Source organism: Argiope bruennichi, chromosome 1, assembly GCF_947563725.1.
Source record: "Argiope bruennichi chromosome 1, qqArgBrue1.1, whole genome shotgun sequence".
Taxonomy (NCBI): Eukaryota; Metazoa; Arthropoda; class Arachnida; order Araneae; family Araneidae; genus Argiope; species Argiope bruennichi.
Genome location: NC_079151.1, coordinates 64,290,110 through 64,311,838, shown reverse-complemented (window position 1 = coordinate 64,311,838; position 21,729 = coordinate 64,290,110). Strand labels below are relative to the sequence as shown.

The window sequence follows — 21,729 nt, the reverse complement described above, 5'->3', positions numbered from 1 at the left end:
CTGCGAACCCTGTGGAGACATTTTATACTGTAGTTGCAGATACTAATTTTGGATCTGAAACACAGAGTAATCAGTCCATGGACATATTCTTTATCAAAGCATGAAAAGAGGTTAGCTTATTAAAGGATGAGCAACATGATCTTTTAACTCTTAATAATTGAAATAATATTTCTATGATATTTACTATTAATCTAATATTGTATAATTTTCATGGTTTTCTCTAAATATTAGTTATTAATTTTTCTTTAAAGCTATTTTATGTCTATGACTAGATATTTATACCTTTTTTATCTATTTGAATATTAAATTCTATATTATTTCATATTTTAGACTTTCAGAAGCTTCGTGGATGCGCCTTGCAGCTGCAAAATGTGTCCTGAAGCTTTGTCGAGAGCCGACCTATATAGATTGTCTTCCACCTATCCTTTTCATAAATATAGCTTATATTATGTGTGTATGTATTTGCTTTCATCATATTCTTTTTTAAATGTGTGTGATTTATTCAATAGAGAATAATTATTGAGTTATACATATCTTATATATCTTTTCTAAGCAAATGTTCATTTTTTTTCTTGGATTGTTATTAAATGTATATAGAGAAATAAAAAAAAAAGGTTTTAAACAAAATTGAGATATATTTTTTATAACAACTGAAAATGTTTAATTAAACTTTGGCCAAAATATGTTTATCAGATGAAATGTTTGCACTTCATCCTCCTCTACTTAAAATATTCCTTTAGTAAAAAATTTTACAAAATCCTTCTGTTGTAAGAAAGCTAATAATTTTACAAAAAAATATTATAGATTACATTATGGTGGGTGTTATGTCATTGGGAGTGTGTAAATAGTTTTATGGTACTAGGTGGGTAGAGAAGAATGTTATTTTTAAAAACGGTTGACAGTTCGAGCAGTAAAATTAATATGGCATTATTTAATCCACATAAATGTTGCTAGTAGCTTATTAAAATGGTGCATTGATTTTGATATGAAATATTGCAATATAATTTAGTCATCAGGTATCTGCTGTTATGATAATAGTTGTTATGATATGTGAGCATCCTTTATGTATTGAGTTTTTACTCTGAAATTCACTGTGTGAAAAGATTTCATCTGTGAATTTATCCAATGCTTGTAGCTATATATAAATAAAAATATGTAATTGTGATAGTTTTTTAAATTTTTTAAAATACTAAGCAATGTAAAAAGTATACAAAAGAGATTAATTTTATGAAGTATGCAAAATCATATTTGTTTGAAATGCATGCATATGTAATTGCATTAAAAATAGTACTATAAATTTAGTTATGACTTTTCTTCTTTTTGAATTGAGATGTTCATAATTGTCATAAAATGTTTAAAATAATTATTTTAAAATCTCCTAAATATCTTAACAAATATTACAGAATCATCATAAATGGAATTTTACTTTGCATTATTAACAGTTATCTTTTCTTACAAAAGAATAGATAGTATAATTGGAAATAATAGTATAAATAGTTGTTAGTTAATATACTTTTTTTTGGATACAATAGTTAAGAAATGTAAAGTGTTCATTTATTTTATTTTTAGGATAATTGTCCTGAAGTCCGAGAACACTTTGTTACCAAATTAAATAAAGGCTTATACATTTTGAGATTTCCTTTGGAATTTTTAGCGATTTTGGCCTTAGGTGGACTGGATCCTAGAAGAGAATTCCGAGTAAGAGTGAAACAATATTTAGTTCAAAATATTACCAGAAGAAAAGAATATATCAAAGGAATTTCCATCTCCTGTAGTAAGGAATCTATTGTTTCTTTTATATGATAAATTATATTTGTTTTACAATGGCAGTATATGTATTTTTAATTCTAAATTAACTTTTTAACAAAAAATATTTTGTATTAATTAAATTAATTATTATTGTAATTTTAAAATGATAAACAAATATTTTAGCTTTTTCTTTGATCCAATTTACCATTTTTAGTATACATTTGTTGGAATTATGAAATGAGCAAATATTTTAGCTTGCTTAAAAAAAATAATTAGCATCAAATATTAATTTAATTTTGACAACTTTTGTTGTCAAGTTGATATGATGATGCATTGTGAAAAATTTCCTTGTTTTCCATTTTTGATATCCAAGTTTTATTAGCTTTCATTTGAATAGTCCAGTTTTCTCCTAATATTTCTTTTAATTATTTTCATCCTAGGAGTAGCCTATTTAAAGTATTAAATAAGATATATCAAAATTTAAAGACTATATTAATGTTTTATGATAGATTTTTCAATAGTAGGATTCAGCAACAAGAAATAGGTAGTTTCTCTTGATCTAGGACAAGTATGAATGGCTGAGGGACTATTTAAGCAATCGATATATTATTTAATATTTTATAATCAAGATTTTTAAGCCTATCTAAAATTGCTTTTTAAGTCAGAAAAGATTTTCAAATTAAAAACTTGGACTTGTAGAATTCAAAGTGTCACTCATTAAAATGAGGAAACGCAGTGAATCTGCAAATGATTATATTGCCGGAGCAAGAGGAATGGCTATGAAGTGTCATTCTTTAGGATTGGATATCACACCTAGGGAGCTCGTTTATTATATAGTGCGCAGAACTGAAAGGAAAATTCTCTAAAGTACGAGAAATTCTCTAAACCCAATGTGACAAGTCAATGGATGAAGTAATAGAAAAAAAGAAAATACCTGATATTCGAAGATGAGTATTTGCGCTGAAGAAATCAACGCAGAAGTGTGTTATTCTAGAAAAAACAAAAGTTAAGGTGTTAGGCTCTGTTAATCTGCAGACGTCCAAATCATATTGCCAAAGACTGCTTTTACAAAAATAAAAATATAAGTGCTCCATTAATGAAAATAATGAAAGGCGAAATACACAACACTATTGTAGTGATTGGATTTTGAAGCGTTAAGAAAATAAACGTTCATAGATGGCGCTAGGCAACTAGCGCGAGTGTAATTCAAAGAGTGACGTCATTCGAGTGTTGGCTCTTGGAGGAGAAGGAGTTACTCTGCTCAGTAACTCCTTCTCCTCCAAGAGCCAACACTCGAATGACGTCACTCTTTGAATTACACTCGCGCTAGTTGCCTAGCGCCATCTATGAACGTTTATTTTCTTAACGCTTCAAAATCCAATCACTACACCCCCAACGTAAGAGTAGTGTTTATATGAAAACATAAACATACCTCTGAATTAAAATTATGAATTGGGTTTTAAAACGTATCTAATAACATCAAATTATCCAAATAAAAATAAACACAAATGCAAAGTTAACTCGAATGAATAACTAATTACTAACAAACATTTAAGAAAGCAACGAGGTAAAATAAGAAATGCACAATTGAATATAAAGACCATCTTGATAATAAGAAACTCACTTATCAGTTAATATATACTTAATAATGTATATAATCACTTATCAACTAATAAACACAAATTTATAATGAATATAATCACTTAGTAAACATTAATACATAATTAAGAAAGGATTTCACTTGATAAACATTACTCAAATAATATTTCAAATATAACCAAAACTGCTGAATGGAAATTTATAACAAACACTAGAAAAAGTTATATTCCTGTAACCAATCCTATTTCAAACAGTTTTGCATATTATACTCTTAAACTTGCGAATACCAATTATTCAACATATTAAGAAAATGATAATAACAAAAAAAAAAAAAAAAACAAACATTAAAACAAATATACATAATATCAAGCATAAATTATTATTTTATAGTCACTAATCCCATATTGATATATAAAACAGAAAAATGATATTAGTACTAAAAAAATGTTTTTCAGTCTATTTTGGTAATAAACGTGACAAAGCATCAGCATGCGGCATTTTAGAACCAGGGCAATGTTTTAATGTTATGTTGAATCTCTGCAAGGCAAATACCCACCTTTGTAGTCGAGATGACTGAGGAGCGCACTTGGTCAGATAAGGAAGGGGGTTATGATCGGTAAAAATGTGGATCTCGGATCCAAACACAAGGGTTTCAAACTTTTTCAAGCTCCAAACTATAGCAAATGCTTCCCGTTCGATTGTCGACCAAGATTGTTGGCTTTTGTTTAATTTTTGACTTGCATAAGCGATAGGGCACATTTTTCCACCAACAGTCTGTGATAAACACGAGCCAATCCCGATTGACGAGGCATCACAATGAATCACAAAGGGTTTGCTCATATTCGGGGTGTGTAGAGTAGGAGCGTGTAACAATGCTGATTTTAATTTTTCAAAAGCAACACTATGCATTTCACACCACGGCAACACATCAGGGCTTCTTTTCTTAGTTAGTTCCGTTAATGGAAAAGCAATATCGGCGAAATTCGCAATATAATCACGATAATAGTTGAACAGGCCAAGAGCACTACGTAGTTGTTTCTTGGTTTCAGGTACGGGCAAACGAGAGATCGTTTCTAACTTAGCTGGATCAGCTTGATGCTTTCCTGAGCCAATTATATGTCCCAGGTATGAAATTTCAGATTTCTCGAAAGCACACTTTGAAAGATTAACAGTGAATTGCAGCTCTTCCAATCTATCCAGCACCAAATGAAGATGTTTCAAGTGAGAGGAAATATCATTGGAGAATATAGCAATGTCATCAATATAAGCACGGCAAAATTCTCTGTATGGCGACAATGCTTTGTTCATTTCCCTTTGAAAAGTAGCAGCTGCATTTTTCAGCCCAAAAGGCATTACCTTAAAACGATATTGTGCTCTATGGGTCTTAAAAGATGTATAATCCCGCGAATCTTCTTCCATGGGAAGCGAATAGTACCCCTTCAAAAGATCTAACACACTAATCACATTTGCCTGTCCTATGGAATATATTAATTCCGTTGCGTCTTCCATGGGGAAATCGTCGGTTTTAGTCACTGCATTCAAAGCTCGATAATCCACGCACATCCTGATAGATCCATCCTTCTTGTTTACACAGACTATAGGATAAGCAATGTCAGCTGAGCTCTCTTCGATTAGATCTAGTTTTAGGAGCTCTTCGATTTGGGAGTCTATTTGAGGTTTCAACGCTTCAGGAATCCTGTACACGTAAGGTTTTTTCCTTTCTTTATCGTCCTCTAATTTTATCTTGTGATGACCAACCTTTGCAACTTTAACTTGTCCGGTAAATATTGAATGATGATTCCGCAATAAGTTCAGGATTTGGCATTTCACTTCCTCAGAAAGATGTCGCAAATCCACTTGATCAAATATCTCTTTCCTGTAACATACATTTTTATAACTGGGGGATGAATAAACTTCTCCAAAGTCTGCATCATCTTCAAAGATCATACCTACAGCATTAATTCTTGGATAGTATTTCCGAATTTTATTCGCATGACAATGCCGAATTTTTCCATCGCTAAGTTTTATATGAATGTGGAGGGCAATGCTCGGTAACTTCTCCAGGACCAGTCCAACGGGCATACAATTTGTTCGATGAATCAGGTATTAATAAATAAACTTGATCACCTGGCTTAAATTCCTTAGAAGCGGTTCGGCGGTTAAAATATTCTGCATATGTCTGCTGTTTACCAGAAGCGATGAGAGATGCTTCCTCTGCAGCTCTTTCTAAGTTTATTTTTTGCTCCTGTAAATAATCCACAACTGATTTCTCCATGTTTAACGGAATGGCAATATCACCACACCAGCTCGATTTTAGAACACTGAGAGGTCCTCGTGCTTCACGTCCATACATCAACTTGAATGGCGAAACACCCGCCGTACGGTTAGGAACTTCCCTGTACGCAAAAAGCATATATGGAATGTATTTATCCCAATTACTCGGATCAGTTCTGATAATGTGATGGAGTGAATTTTTGAACACCCTATTATATCTTTCTATAAGGCCATTCCCAGCTGGATGGTTAGGCGTCGTAAATCTGGGAGCACAACCTAATCTTTTCATGAATTCCTGGGTTAACTTAGAAATAAAGTTCGTTCCATTATCACTTGCAATAACATTGGGTATTCCAGTCCGCATGAATATCTCCAATAAAGCATCACACGTAGCTTTAGCCGTTAACGAACGAAGAGGGATAGCCTCCGGCCATCGAGAATGCTGGTCCATTAGACATAATACATACTTATGCCGACGAGCAGAAGGGGGTTCAATGGGTCCTATTAGGTCTATATTTACTATCTCAAATGGCAATTCCGGACGGAGAACAGGAGTAATAGGAATTTTATCAATCATTTTTTCCGGACTCCTCAACTGGCATTCTTTACAGGATTTACAAAAGTTTTTGATATCATCTGTCATATTTGGCCAATAAAAACTGTATTTAATTCTTTCACTAGTCTTTTTTAATCCCATATGGCATCCGAAAATTGATTCATGTGCTAATTTAAGAACTTGCTGTCTCTTATTTTTAGGCAAAACCAACTGATTCACTTTTTCGCCTAATATTTTATCCCGGTGGAATATTAATTCATCATTCATAAAAAAGTTTCCTTTTCCAAGGGATAAATTTTTTCTTACTGACAGCAAAGTATCACATTTTCTTTGTTCTTCTTTCAACGCATTAATTTTGTTTTTCTTATCCAAAGAATCGCTTTCATTTCCGCTCGGTTGTTCTTCGCTCTGACTAACTCCACAACAAATCATAAATTCATCAAAGCTCTCTTCCATCGGCGCCTCTAATCCAGACGTGTTTTGGCTGCGGCTGTGGTTTATGCTTTCTCCCAATAAGTTTAATACAGAGGGGGGGATGATGAATTGCTCTTGAATTCTATCCGTGACAGCTGCAACTATCTCAATAGGCCTGGAAAATCCTTCGTTGTTTTTATCTTTTAATGATATTTGGAAACTCGAAAGAGTAGCGTTAATCCTTTCTCCAAATGCACTTTTTAAAATGATTTTTCCTTTTTCTTTTTGTTCACTCGACACATATTTAGAATTTAAAACTGGTATCATAGCACCTGAGTCAACTAGGGTTTTCAGTTCTCTATTGTCCACACAAATATCAACGTATTGTAAAGGGTTGATATTTAAGCTTTTTTCACCATTAATTAATTCCGACTGAATTTCCGCGGTTAAAATGTCTTCCTGTTTCTTTTCTGCCGCAGATTCTCTCAACTGCGATTTTTTATGTCTATTTGGGCAGTCTCTAGCAAAATGCGACAATCCACAAACGTAACAGTCCCTTGTTACTTTTCTTGAATTTGTAGTTTCGTTTTTATGAAAGTTTTTGTTTCTGAATTCTCGTTGATGCGGGGGTACATATTTCCGTTCCGAAAAATGTCTCTCTTCTCTTTCGTCGTAAGTTTGATGTTTAGAAAAGTTATTCTCTTGATATAGTTCTTTCTTTTTCCTCACACTGTTTGATCGCACATTTTCATAATCATCTAATTTGCTTGCAGTTTCGTTTGGATTCGTGAATTGTGAAAAAACATCAATAAAATGTTCTTTAATATCCGTAGGTACTTTTCGCTTTATCTGTTCTGTTATGATTAAACCCGACAAACTTTCAAAAGTAGTTATTTCCAATCCTTGAATCCATTGCTCAAAATAATTTTTAAGTTCGTAAGTAAAATCGCACCAGGTAGTCTCCGGTCTTTTAAAATGAGTCATAAACTTTTGCCTAAATTTTTCCGGGCTGAGTTTAAATCGTTTCACTAATAAACTCTTGATGTGGTCATAGTCCTTAACTTTCTCAATTGGCTCTCGAGCGATGAGTTGGGTTATATCCGTTGGCAATAACCCTAATAGATGCGACACGTAATCTTCTCGTTTTATTTGAGCCCACTCGGCTTGCCTCTCGAACAACAGCAAATATAAACTGATATCGCTGTTCTTTTCATCGAATTTTTGCATCACGTGCCTGAGTTCTATCTTGGGAGTTGGTAATTCGACATCCACGGGTACACTGGAATATTGCAGCTTCAGTTTCTCAAGTTCGAATTCTCGTTCTTGTGCCTTTTTCTCCTGCAATTCCCACTCTTCTTTAATTTTTCTTTCTTCAAATTCTCGTTCTTCTTGCTTTCGTTTTTGTTCTTCTTTAATTTTTCTTTCTTCAAATTCTCGTTCTTCTTGCTTTCGTTTTTGATCTTCTCTCGCTTTTCTATCCTCTATGATAACTATCATTTGTTTCTTCACAAACTCTTCCTCGTAATTTTCACTTCCAGTAATTAATTTTTTTAAGTCCACAATTTTCATCTCTAATGAAACAGTTTCACCCAGCTCTTCCGCCAACAACTTCAAATCTTCCTTTTTCGCACTGCCTAGGAAGGCCATATCGACACCGAAAGCACACACCTTTATCGAATAAAGTTCGATTTCAAGTTCGTAAAAAATAGCACTCGATTCTCAATCGTGACGACTGCGCCAAATGTCGTGGCTGGTTCGTGAGTGCTTTGAAAAAAATTAGGCAAATAGAAAACTTAACAGATTTATTTCAGATTCGTTCGAGTTACTCTGCTCAGTAACTCCTTCTCCTCCAAGAGCCAACACTCGAATGACATCACTCTTTGAATTACACTCGCGCTAGTTGCCTAGCGCCATCTATGAACGTTTATTTTCTTAACGCTTCAAAATCCAATCACTACAACTATATCAACCAGTCAACAAAACAATGAAGGGTTAGTGATAATGTGTTTACTACTTCTCATCAACAAGAAAGCCTAAGTGATAAAGTATGGTTGTTGGACAGTGGAGCTTCTTGTCACATGGCCAAAGACAGTATGTGGTGTGAAAAAATAATTTCTGAAAACAAAGGATATTTATTTAGCAGGAAAAGACTCTAAAATGTTGTGTAAGGAAGTCGGTACAGTTAAAACAAAAACTGTGAGTAATGATACTACAAATTTAACAATTATTAATGTTGGCTATGTTCCTGCACTACGATATAATTTATTGTCTTTTCTAAGCAATCCACTATTAATTATGAGATTTAGCATTACAGAGTATGTCATTTACATCCTAAGTATATGCTTTAAATAAAAGATTATATAGATGTTAATAATTTTAGATATGAAACTTGTGATATATGTAAGAAAAACTCATCCTAATGTTGACGTAAATCAAATTTTTGAAATTCTAGATTTGATTTATGCTGATCTGTATGGTCATATTTAACCTGAATCATTTTGTGGCTCAAAATATTTTATGATGTTGGTGGATGATTTTTCTGGCATGTATTTTACTTATTTCTTAAAAAACAAAGATGAAGTGTTTAATATATTTTTGCAATTTAAAGCCAAATATGAAAATCTTACTGATAAAAGAATTAAAAAAATTAAGAACTGATAATAGCTTAGAATTTGTAAATGAACAACTTGATACTTATCTTGCTACTTCAGGAATATTTCACGAAAAAACTATTCCATACTATATTGAAAGTAATGTTAAAGCTGAAAGAGCAAACTGTCTCCTTTTAGAAAGGGCTAGATCTTCATATTATAAAAGTGTGCTGCCTCCATTAAAATTTTGGGCCAAAGTCATTAATTGTAGCACCCAATTGTCTAATGTAACCCCTTGTAAAGGAAAAGAAAAAATACCCCTTTAAATTTAGACAGGTAGAAAATCTAAATTAAATTATCTTAAAAAATTAGTCTCTGTGGCTTGTTTTCACATTCCGAAAGTAATGAGAAATAAATTTGAAGTTCCAGGGAGACGCAATATAATGCTAGGATAAGCTAGAGAAAGAAAAGGTTATCGAATTTATGATATTAAAAACTGAAAAATAATAGAAGAGAGATCAGTTATATTCAATGAATCTTTAAAATGTAGTGCTTATTTGGGGAAAACGAAAACAGAAACTTGTTATATTAATCCACTGCTTGAAACTTCTCCAGCGACAAGCGAGATAAATCAAAAACAAAAAGTGAAATATCTAGTTTAGAAATCCCTGCGCAATCGGCAGAAAATGAGAATAGTGACACATATATTCTATACCATAGCGTAACTTCGTGTCAGAGACACACTGTGGGGGATGAAAACGAAACACCAGACGTTGAGTCAAGTAATAATAATATCGTAAATCAGATCTTAGTCAGAAGTTCGGAAAGGCTTTAATCTAAACAAATGTCAGCTAATGTAGCTCATAACATTCCGAACGCATACTTGGAGGCAAAAAATGGTGACAATTTTTAAGAGTTGGGAAATAGCAATGAAAAATGAATTGGATTCGTTAAATATACTCGAAGTTCGGAAAATAGTAAACAAACCTGTAAAAACGAAATTAATAAAAATCAAATGTGTATATTCTTTAAAGTAAAATAACTAATAAGGTGAAACAAAATACAAAGCGAGACTTGTAGCAGCAGGTTCTAATCAAATAAAAAATAAAGATTTTTCCGAGTCCTATTTACTCGTTATAAGCATTGAATCTTTCGGAATGTTAATGGCACTTGCATCTAAATTAAATCTAATTTTTAAGTTCTTTGATATTAAAACTGCATATTTATATAGTGATATTGAAGAAATTGTTTATATGTTACCTCCACCTGGTTATGAAAAATTAGTTAGAGATGAAAAAGTTTGTAAGTTATGGCTTACCACAATATGGTAGAAGTTTGGGTTGATGCAACTGGCTTCTGACAATTGTGTGTTCATTAAAATTGCTGATAAAAATATTCTTACATTATGTATGTAGATGATTTAGCAATTTTTTCTGACAATGATGAAATGTATCAAGAGATTGTAAATAGCATCAAAAGTATATTGGAAGTGCATGAGAATGATAAGTTTTTAGGTATAGAAATTGTTAAACATGAAAATGGTATTAGTTTGTATCAGTGTGAACGTATTGAATTATTATTGGCTATACATAATCTAGAAAGATGTAAAAGTTTTAAAACTCTAATTGTAAAAGGAGAAAAGAATTTCCCATCCACAAATGAACTGATTGACACCATGATGTATCAAGAATTAATTGGTGAATTTTTATATTTAGCTAATACAACGCACTATGATTTATCATTTGTAACAGCATATTTGTCATAATTTAATCATAAACCAGAAAAAAAGGCATTATAATTTGGCTAAAAAAGTACTAAGATATTTAATGGATTCAAAAGATAAAAAATTGTTTTATAACTGTAAATTTGGTTTTCTTAACGTAAGCTCTGATGCTAGTTGGGAGAATGCAGAAAATGGCAGATCATTCTCTGGTGGTGTAATTTTATTAAGTAATTCATTAATTTCATGGAAATGTCATAAACAAAAAAGTGTCAGTCTATCAATACGTGAAGCTGAGTTATTTGCTATTTCTGAAATATGTAAAGACATTATTTGGACTGTAAATGTATTAACTGAGTTAAACTGTAAACAGTTTATAAATGATGCTGTAATCTTAAACTCAGATAGTCAAGCAGCAATTCAGTGGATTAAGTGCACCTGGTTTTCATATAAATTAAAACATATGAACTTATGTTTTCATTTTGTGAAAGATTTGTTGGAAGACAATGTAATTAAATATGAATATATTCAAACAGAATGATTGATTGCAGATTTTCTTACAAAAGATGCAAGTGAAGAAAAGCTAAAATATTCTGCAAAAAATGATTCATTAATTTCTTAATTTTTGTATTTGCATATAATTTAAGTATTATTATAAATGCTTCAAAAATATCACTCAAAGGAGTGTGTTGGGATGAAGCAAGTGAACTATTTTTCCTCACGCTCTGTGTGGTTACGCTTCTGACTTCATTCTGGCGCACTCCTCTCGCAAACTGCTTAACAGGCTATGTGTGTAATCGTCAATTCCTGTATTCTTTTCTTTTATATGTCTGGTAAATGTGCTGTCTTCCATGAACCATGCTGAGATTTATTGAAAACTCACAACAGTTTCTCTAGCTGTAGAGGCCGATGACTGCCAAAGTTTTATTTTATCTCTTAAAACTGGAATGTGGATAAGGGGCTGGCAACCATTAATGATATCTAGGAATCATGAATTTTCATGTGAAATCATTACAGAATCATTTCAAAGTTTTTTAAAAGAATATACGAGAAAGATTTATCTTTGAAGTTTCTCTTGAAAATCTGAAATAGATGGTCATTCATGACTTATCTAGGGGTCATGAGTTTCCCTCTCTACAAATAATAAAGGATGATGTATATGTTGGTATTCTGCAGATCAGATAGTTTGACTTAGAGTTTGCCAAATTTGGCACATATATACTTTGGAGAATGGAATGTGCACCTGGGAGCTATTTTTTAATAAACATTTAGTTAAAAATTAAGTGGTATTTTACTGCTTTCCTATGATAACTTCTTAACTGTGCCAGGTAACAAATTTTACACCATCCTAAAATTGAAATAAATTTTTGAAGTATACCAATATACTTGCAGTAATTTGATTTAATCTAGATTTAATGAACTTTAAAAGATGTTTTTAAGTTCATATTGTACCAATATTTTCATGATTAGAATTGATATTCAAATTGCTTTTATTGGGGGACTGCAGTTACTATTTCATCTTTTTTATATATTGTTGATGTTTCAATGATTCCAATGTATGAAGATTTAGCTTATTTTTCCATTTTGTGCAAGTTTTTGTTTAAAGAATGCTTTTAATAAAATATTTTGTTATTGCATCTCTTACAGCTAACTATAGAAGTAAGAAAGAATTAAAATTTAAATACTGTCAATATTAAATTCTTTATATTATGCCTCTTTTAGTTTGATGTTTTGCCTTTTTATTGAAGTAAGCTGAATGTGGGGAGTCACCATTAAATGATTCTCTGATATATTAAGTAAATTGTGAGAAATATTCTGTAGTACTTGCAAAACTTCTGAGTTGAATGACAGTTCATTCTATCACCATACTTTATGATCATTTTTCAGTTCTATAACCCAGTTACTTGATTAGTTTTATCATTTTCCATTTAAAGCTAAATTTCAAATTTTAGTTGAAATGACAGAAAATTAGAGATGTTTATGTAACACAATAAACATAGCTGTATAAGGCTTCAAAAATAATACAAATTATATGACTATCAAAATTTGATATAAAAATAATTTGTATAGGAAACCATTAAGAGAAAATTGCATACAAAAGATTCATTTGGAATTATATGTATTCACTAATCCTGGCAAACTAGCTGGTTCCAAGACCATGAGACAGCTAATACAAAATAAAAATTAACATTATCAGTGCTATGGTTGGACCTGAGAGGCTGGATTTTTTATTTTCTCATTAATTTTAAATATAATTTAATTTTTAAAATATTATATATATATATATATATATATATATATATATATATATATATATATATATATATATATATATATATATATATATATATATATATATATAGATGGATTAAAAAGGAATTACGTATCCAATTCCCATTTTCACAATCGCAACATGATTACTTCAAATATATGAGAGAAATTTGCTGCACATGAATGAAATTTGATTCCATCTATCTATTCAAATAATTGAATTCCTTAGTTCTGATTTTGCTGTGTGTTAGTTGATATTCTAAAAAATGCAATATATATATATATAAATTGTAAATTAGGTATTAATGGATGTCAAATTTTTGTTTTAGAAACATGGGTATGTCAATTTTTCCCCTTAATAATAAATAATTTCATGACAGATTTAATATAAATTTCATTGTGTTAAGTAATTTTTTATAAAATAGGTGTTCTCTGTTACAAACTATTCAAAATTATTATTCTATGCAACTGTTTCTAGGACTACAATTTTATACAATATACTATCATATATCAGTGTGTGTGTTTTATAGTTTATCAAGATAATATTTAGCATATAATATTGAATCACTTAAGTAATATAATTGTATTTTGTTAATATATAATTGATATCCTGTTTCACTTTATGCTGATTATAAACTTTTTCAATTTTGAAATAATGGCCTTTTTATTCTTGTAACTATTGTTTTGACAAATTATGTATTTTTCATGTAGATGACCTTCCACGTCAATGGCCAGATTATGCTTTACCGATGGTTGTTTATCTGCTTGCTCATGCACCATTTTTTGAAACGTATAATGATTTGACTTCATTATATAAAATTAAAGAGTAAGTGTTTTATGCCATAACATAGTTCATAGATTGATTCTTTTATTATATATTGATATTGTGATTATATATATATTCATTAAAAGAAAGAAAATTACAATTTTTATGTTGATTTGAACTTTTATATTTAGAAATTTCCTTATTTGATGAAATTATATTTGAAGGAAGAAAAATCATATTAAAACTGAATCATAAATCATATAAATTCTGTTCCTTCTGTAAATTGCGGTGTATAGAAAATTGTCTATGAATTAATGTTAGCATCATATAAATATTTCAAAATTCTGCAATTAAAGGGAAGTAAGCATAGTTATGACAAACAGCATTTCCTCCAATTAAGGGATAAGGTATTGATTAAGAGAATGGCCAATTTGAGGATGATACAAACCCAAATTCACTGATAAATCATCAATTGTCATTTTGTTCAATAGGTCATCATATTTACCAATTTTTTTTTAATATTTATATGGCCTACATCAGTGGTGCGCAAACTTTTTTCATTTGCAACCCGCTTTGTGCAAAAAATTTTCGCGAATCCCTGAATAAACAGTAGAATTTTTGTTTAATCATCAACGAAGTTACCAAGAAATTCTTTCTGGGATTTGCTCTTATAGGGTGTTTTTCAAAGAGGGTTGTGATGTCATCAGTTGAAATAACACCTTTTTAAAATAACACACCAAACTTAAAAACCATCATAAAAGTTTTATAAAAGTTGTATCATAAAAATGAGTTAATAAATCAACAAATTTTTTGAAACAATGCTTTATTTATGCATATGAATGAAATATTTTTTTAAGGAAAAATACTTTTAAAAACTTTACACCATAAGAGGTCAATGTGAGGTATTTACTTGCAAAGAGCTCATGATTGCATCTATGATCGGATCTGTATTGGAAATCGCAGGCCTTAAGCCATCCTCTGGATCCAATCTAGATCGATGTTTTAATGGAAACTAATTTTGGAAAGCCAAATTCACATGAGTAAGTCGATGCAAACTGAAAAAAAATATTGATTGCCTTTCTTTTCAAATCGGCATATTTGTTTCCAATCAATAACCAAAATTTTTGGAAAGTCAGAGAGTTAAATGTAATGAGAAGTGTTTTGTCGCTTGAAACATCAATTATCTGTTCTTTTTCATTTAAAAGGATATTGGAATTAATTATATCAAACAAAAATGGATCATGAATCCATCTGAATTAATTTTCTGGAAATTTTTTGTACCTTTTCATAAAGTTTTCAATTAATTTTATCAAATGATAGGAAATGTATTTTTATAGTTTGTGTAATTTCTGTATTCATTTCAAGGACACTCGTTCAATTAATTTTTAAAAAATCAGCTGGAGTGGTCTCTAAAACTTTCTGACATATTCTTTAATAAAGGTGCCAAGAATGCCTTGCATGATGTAGAATAGTTATGAAATATTAATCTTTGGCATGGCTTTAGCATTTTTTACTGAATGTAACATCAGATTCTCGGCTAATTTTTTTTTTGGCTTTTAATCCCTAGCAAATGGGCACTAATATCTAAAAATCGAATTTCCATTTAGGATATGTTTTTTTATTAAAAAAAATTATAGTCATAAAATTGCATACCAAATTTGATATATTTAAAACTTGCGTTTTTGAGTTAAAAAAATAAATGCATATATTTTTATACATTATGTTTATCAGAGTAAATTTTTGCATGTTTCATATTGAAATAAATAAAAGAATTATAAAAATATGTAATTTATAGGTTCTTTACTTACTTTAATTGTCGCTTTCGTTGATGTCTTGTAAGTTGATTAAAATCCTTTCGATTGCATCATCTGTAATACCAGAATTAACCAAGTCATCTTCTTGTATTTTCGCTGCGTGTTTTACACATTTTTCCAATCTTCCACTGTTATGTTTAAGAGTGCTTCATTGAGCAATTAATTCCCTAACATCTGTAATTTTGATAGTTTTATTTTTCTTTGCAATTTTACCTTTCACCTGAACCCAGATAAGTTCTATAGCATTGTATTGGCAGTGATAGTAGGGAAGTCTCACTACTTCATGTCCCATTTCGTATGCTACCTAATCAAGCTCATATACTTTTTCTTTGTGCTCCTTTACAGTGCTTAATAATTCTGGCCTAATTTTGGTAGCATTGTGAGGAATATTTTTACTCGGAAGCCAGGAGACAATGTCATATTTTTTGTCTTTGTGGAGGGAATTTTATTCAGCATATGTCGAATGATAGCTCGCATTATACATGACAATGACAGATGGTTCCTCCTATCCTCTAAGTAAATCGAGAAACCACACTTCAAAAACTTCACTGTTCATCTCCTTGTGGTAATCAACTGTACTTCTGGATTGAAATACAAGTTTGCCGAAGGAATAAAGCCTAGATCAGCAGATCCAGCATGGCAAATGATCAATCTTGATCCTTCCCCTAACAGTACTTTTAAGCCTCCTTGGGAAGTGGAACTTCGCCAGACATATTTAGGTAAATGGTTAGTGTTTCATCAAAGAAACACTAACCAAAGCTGGCCTGGATAAAGAATCGTTTCTAACTTTGTGCATTTTTCTCAAAAATTTCATTTGAGAAACAATGATGTTGTTTCTTTCTATTAAAAACGTGCAACCATCACTGCACTTTTTGTAAGAAAATCCCAAATTTTTTAAAAATGCCCATAATGATTTTGCACCTTCAGAAAAATGAATTTTTTCTATTAAGCAAGCTCTTAATTTTTCCACTGTTGGATATTCGCTTCTGTCATAAAATTCTTGTACAGTTTGACACCTGACTCTTTTGTTAAAATCGTGAAAATCTGTGGCAGGCTTTGTTCGGGAATTTCTTTTCTTGGGCGATTCGAAAAGTGGGATGTTATTCGGAGATTCAGCAGATGTAGTCTTATTAGCCTCTGCACAATTTCGCTTTCTAAATCTTTCTCACTAACCAAATCTTTCAAGTAATTGTACACATTGTAGGCTATCATCTTTGATTGTCTCCAGACATCAGGCCTATTCATGATAGCAGAGCTTAAAAAAGACGCTTCACCACTATGTTGTGAAAAACAAAGTGATTTATAATTGAGAACAAAATAGAGAAAAAGTGTAGAAAGAACAAACTGTTGTGTATCCAGTGCACTGAGTCGCATTTGTGCTATGTCGTTATTTATGTCTTTTGTGCTTAAGCTTCAAAAACGTTAGCACATTATAACTTAATCTTTCCATGTGAGATTTGGCGATTTTACAATATACGCCATATGATAATGAATCAGTGTCAAAGTGAGAATGATACTTCATGTCCCTGATAACAAAACGAAGCTTCCGTGAAAAAATGATTATGACCATTACCACATTTCAAACGAGCGTTGAAATAATAAACAAACATTTATAATTTTCCTACACAGAAGACATTTATAAAAATTATAATTTCAATGTATATAATAAAATTTAATCTAATAAAGTGAATTATATGTAGCATCTATACGTAGTAAATTAAACTGTTGTACCATCATCTTTATAAAGAAGGGAAGCGAAACTTGATGAACTAAGCATTTAAGATATCTGGGAGACATACAGAAATGCTCAGAAAGAAAAAATGTTTTAATCAAACTTGTGCAGTTTCTAAAAGCATTATATATATATACAGGATGTCTCGAAAACCTTGACCACAGCTTTTATTCCTTAAATATTGATCACAGACATATACTGTAAATTACAAAGTTGCATGAAAAAAAGTGCAAAATGTTATGAAATCGATTAAAATTTTCAGGGGATTAAACTTTAAAAAATACAAAATTTAAATTTTTATGCAGGCCCCGTACAAAAAAAATTCCCTATTGTGTAAAATGTGCCCCATCCTCTAATAAGGTCATGTACAAAATTTCAGAATTTTATCATGAAAACTCTCAAAGATATGTTAAAGTTGGTGAATGGTCAATCACAAATTAAAATGCAAATGTTTACAGCTTCAGTGCAGATGAAAGGACGTAGGAATGCATCATAAAGAAATAAAATATGCTTTATATCTTTAGTTTTAAATACAGATTATAAAATCTATGCTTCCTGAAAAATACTTTAAAATTTTATATTTTATAACAGAATATAACTTAAAAATAGCACAGTCAATGAACTTGTAAAAAAAAACTTATGTAATCTTTCCTGTAAGTAATCTTTCCTTTAAGTTATTATTTCTGCAAATTTTTAATGCTTTTGAACCAATAAATAGAAAAATTTATTATTTATTTAATCATTACTTTCTTTGTTAATTTGTGTACGACCCCTAAAACACGAACATCCGACATGATTTTTCCTCTTTGCGGACTTATATCCAGGCATCGAAATATGGTTTAAGTCAGCATTTATGTTGTTTCATATCTTTGAGACTTTTTGTGATAAATTGCTGAAATTTTGTACATGACCTTATTAGAGGATGGGGCACATTTTACTCACTGGGAATTTTTTGTACGGGGTCCGTTTATAAAGTTAAATTTTGCATTTTTTTTAAAGTTTAACCCACTGAAAATTTTAATCGATTTCATAACATTTTGCACCTTTTTTTTATGTGACTTTGTAATTTACTGTATATGTCTATAATCAATATTTAAAAAATAAAAGCCACATTCAAGGTTTTAGAGACACCCTGTATATATAATATGCAATTTGAGGAACCATTATTTTTAATTGGTCTGATGAAACAATTTTAATAGGCTATATTTTATTATACTTTAAAGCGTATTTCTCAGGAAATTTATTCTATTCTTAAAGTCAAAAAGCTACAAAATATTTACTGCTTTTGCTTTATTGAAATTAGTTTCAATCTCTTTTCATTAAAAAATATTGAGGTGATTAAAATATGACAAACTTTCCTTTTTTCTGCTATTTTCAAAATACTCCTTTTAAAGTAAGCAACAACAAACTTAATTTTTTTAACGCAATAAATATAATTGCGAAGGAAATAAAATCTCTAAAATTGTTTGGAATGCGCTAATGATTCTATTTACTGACCAATTACATTAACAAAAATAACTAGGAATGAATAACAAGGAATCTATATTATTTTCTTTAGTAAATTCTGAAAAGCACGGGAACATATCTGTGATGTTTTTGTTCAATTTCCCTTGCCAAAGTATCAGCTTATTCTTAAAAGCTTCAATTTTACTGCTTAATGTTAAAGTGTTTGTACCCTCTCCCTGTAAACTCATATTCAGATTGTTCAGTTTTTCAAAAATATCCATGTAACTGAGTTTTCCGAGGCAATCTTCATTAATGAATGAACGTGCCAATATGTTTCTTTTTCACCAAAAATATATAAACTTCTTTCTCAAATCGAAAATATGGCACAATATTTTGCCGCCTGAAAGCCATTTGACTTTGGTATGTAGTAATAATGTCTCATACATAGAACCCATCTCATGTAATGTGATTAATTACAATAACAACATCATTTAATGTCTTGTGTAATTCTTCATCGATGTCTTTTGCAACTAGAGCTTGTCTATGTATTGTGCAATGGTTGAATACTATATGGAGAGCAATTTTCGTTTTTAACTCTCTTAGTGCTTTGTTACTACCTGTTAATGCTGCAGCACCATCAGTATAAACCGCAATATGGTGGGTCCAGACAAGGTCATTTTCCTCAAAATATTTATTAATAATTTCAAATATTTTCCCTTTAGTTGCTTTTTCTTCTAACTTTTTACAACATAAAAAATCTTTCGATATACCTTCTTCAAAAATGTATCTCACCTAAACAATTAATTGAGACATTTTAGTAATGTCAGTAGTTTCGTCAAGTTGTAGAGCAAACACAGGAGAGTTTCGTATTGGATGTAAAAGAACTGATTCTATATTAATTGATATGGAGGCAAATCTGTGAGAAACGGTATCTCTTGATAATGGTTAATGTTTTTAATCATTACCATATTTTTCCCCATGCATAATTGATGTCATTTTAATTGCTGACGGAAGAATGAGGGATTCCCCAATTGTATGTGGTTTAAAATTTTCTGTATTAAATATGAAACTTCTAAGGAAGCTCGTAAAGCTTTCTCAGGAATTGTTGTATATGTTTTCATAAATACAGTTTGATTTTTCATAAGTTTAGTGTATCTTTTAAAAAATGATTCAGATTTTTTTGCAAATTCTTTGTTTAGTTTTCAAATGTCTTTTTAATTTTGTAGGTTTAAAACTTTCAAAAACTTTTTCTTTCTGAGCAAATAACACACAAAGGATGTTCTTTTCCATTAACAACACCATATTGAATAAACTCTTCTTGATATTTTCTCGATAACGTGTTTCGTTCAATATTTTTTGAAGTAGAAATAGTGCTATTGGATTCATATTTGTTGGGTTTCATCCGCAGTTTTTCTAAGTTTATTAGATGTTGATTCATTATTCTTATTTGTATTGTTATTCTTTTCATTATCTGGACTTTCTGTACCTATTTTTATCCTTTTATCCATTACAAGGGTATTAAAATTATAAATAAATAATATTTTTATTTAACAATATTAAAAAGAGAAGAATTATACAAAAATACAAGCAAAATATTTTAGAAAAATCAGTTTTCCTTCATTAACATTTTAATATTTATATTCATTTTTTAAGTAATTGTTATTGCACTCAGAGCACGCTACAAAACTGTCCTATACTGGAAAAAATAAGTTATGTACATACCTGATAACAAATTATGCAGAATTGACAAAAGCAGTGTATAAACCAAAACACAATTACAGAATGCAGTCGAATCTTCTTATTTTCAAGCTTGAAATGTCTGCTTTTAATGTTGGCATTTTTTTTTTTTTTTTTTTTTTTTTTTGCAATTGAGAGATAGGGAATTTGTTGACCGGATGCCAACGGTCTTTGGTGTTGTGCAGTGGCCATGTTGGTTTTTGATATTTGAGTAAGGAATTTGTGTTTCTGCTACCTACTTTTTGCTTTGCGTAGAAGTAAGCAAGAATGCTGGCATTTATTATAGGTGGAGGTGAGCAGCTGATACCACGGATCATTATGCATGATAATGGGGGTTTGAAGCCCTGTGATAATCATCATGAATATCAGGTTCTTAAAATAATAATTGTTAATTTCTTAGCTTGTATTATTTCAGTTCTTTGAGATGAATAATTGGAGATTTTCCGTAAATTTGAATTTTTTAAAATTTAGGAAGCCCAAAAATTTTATCCTGACCCCCAGTTTGCGCACCACTGGCCTACATAATTGTCACTGAGCTGCGGATTTTTAAAAAAAATGTAAAGCATATGCTATTCATATGGCTTGAACAAACAATTTACCTTTGAGACACATGATAACTAATGTGTTATTTACATTTTCTTCTGATTAATAATTTCAGTACTTTTTCCATCCAATAGTTGCCTTCAGCTATTCTTAGAGGCACTTATTTGGAAGAATGATAACTACAGCTTTCCTTTTTTCAAACGACTTTTAGAAAATATCAAACAAACTAAAGATGCGCTTTATAAAACTGATGAAGACAGAAATTTAGTAAGTATTTTTGTGAAAATACTTTATATGGTGAAAGTGTTTAAAATATATATAATATGTTTTTTTTTTTTTTTTTTTTTTTTTAGAAATTGTATGCAGTATGCGACTTAGCTCTGAATATTCTTATGTCAAGACCAAACATTACTTTGAAAGAGTTTCCTGGTCAGCCAAAACTAAATTCTAAGTTTTTTACAGACCCTGATAAAGTAAGTAAGATGGCATCCCCCCTTCTTTTATATGTATTTATTTT

General features: G+C 30.5%; 1 protein-coding gene across 3 annotated transcripts in view; it reads left to right on the top strand.

Annotated features, from left to right (window-relative positions):
- LOC129983861 (sister chromatid cohesion protein PDS5 homolog A-A-like) overlaps positions 1 to 21,729 on the top strand; it is a 91,900-nt gene that overhangs the window by 53,288 nt on the left and 16,883 nt on the right. For all 3 annotated transcript variants that reach the window (XM_056093638.1, XM_056093707.1, XM_056093568.1), the window contains exons 23-27: positions 331 to 454; positions 1,570 to 1,774; positions 13,886 to 14,000; positions 21,347 to 21,479; positions 21,566 to 21,685. In XM_056093638.1, the coding sequence (XP_055949613.1) occupies positions 331 to 454; positions 1,570 to 1,774; positions 13,886 to 14,000; positions 21,347 to 21,479; positions 21,566 to 21,685 (697 nt within the window). The remainder of the gene's footprint in view (positions 1 to 330; positions 455 to 1,569; positions 1,775 to 13,885; positions 14,001 to 21,346; positions 21,480 to 21,565; positions 21,686 to 21,729) is intronic.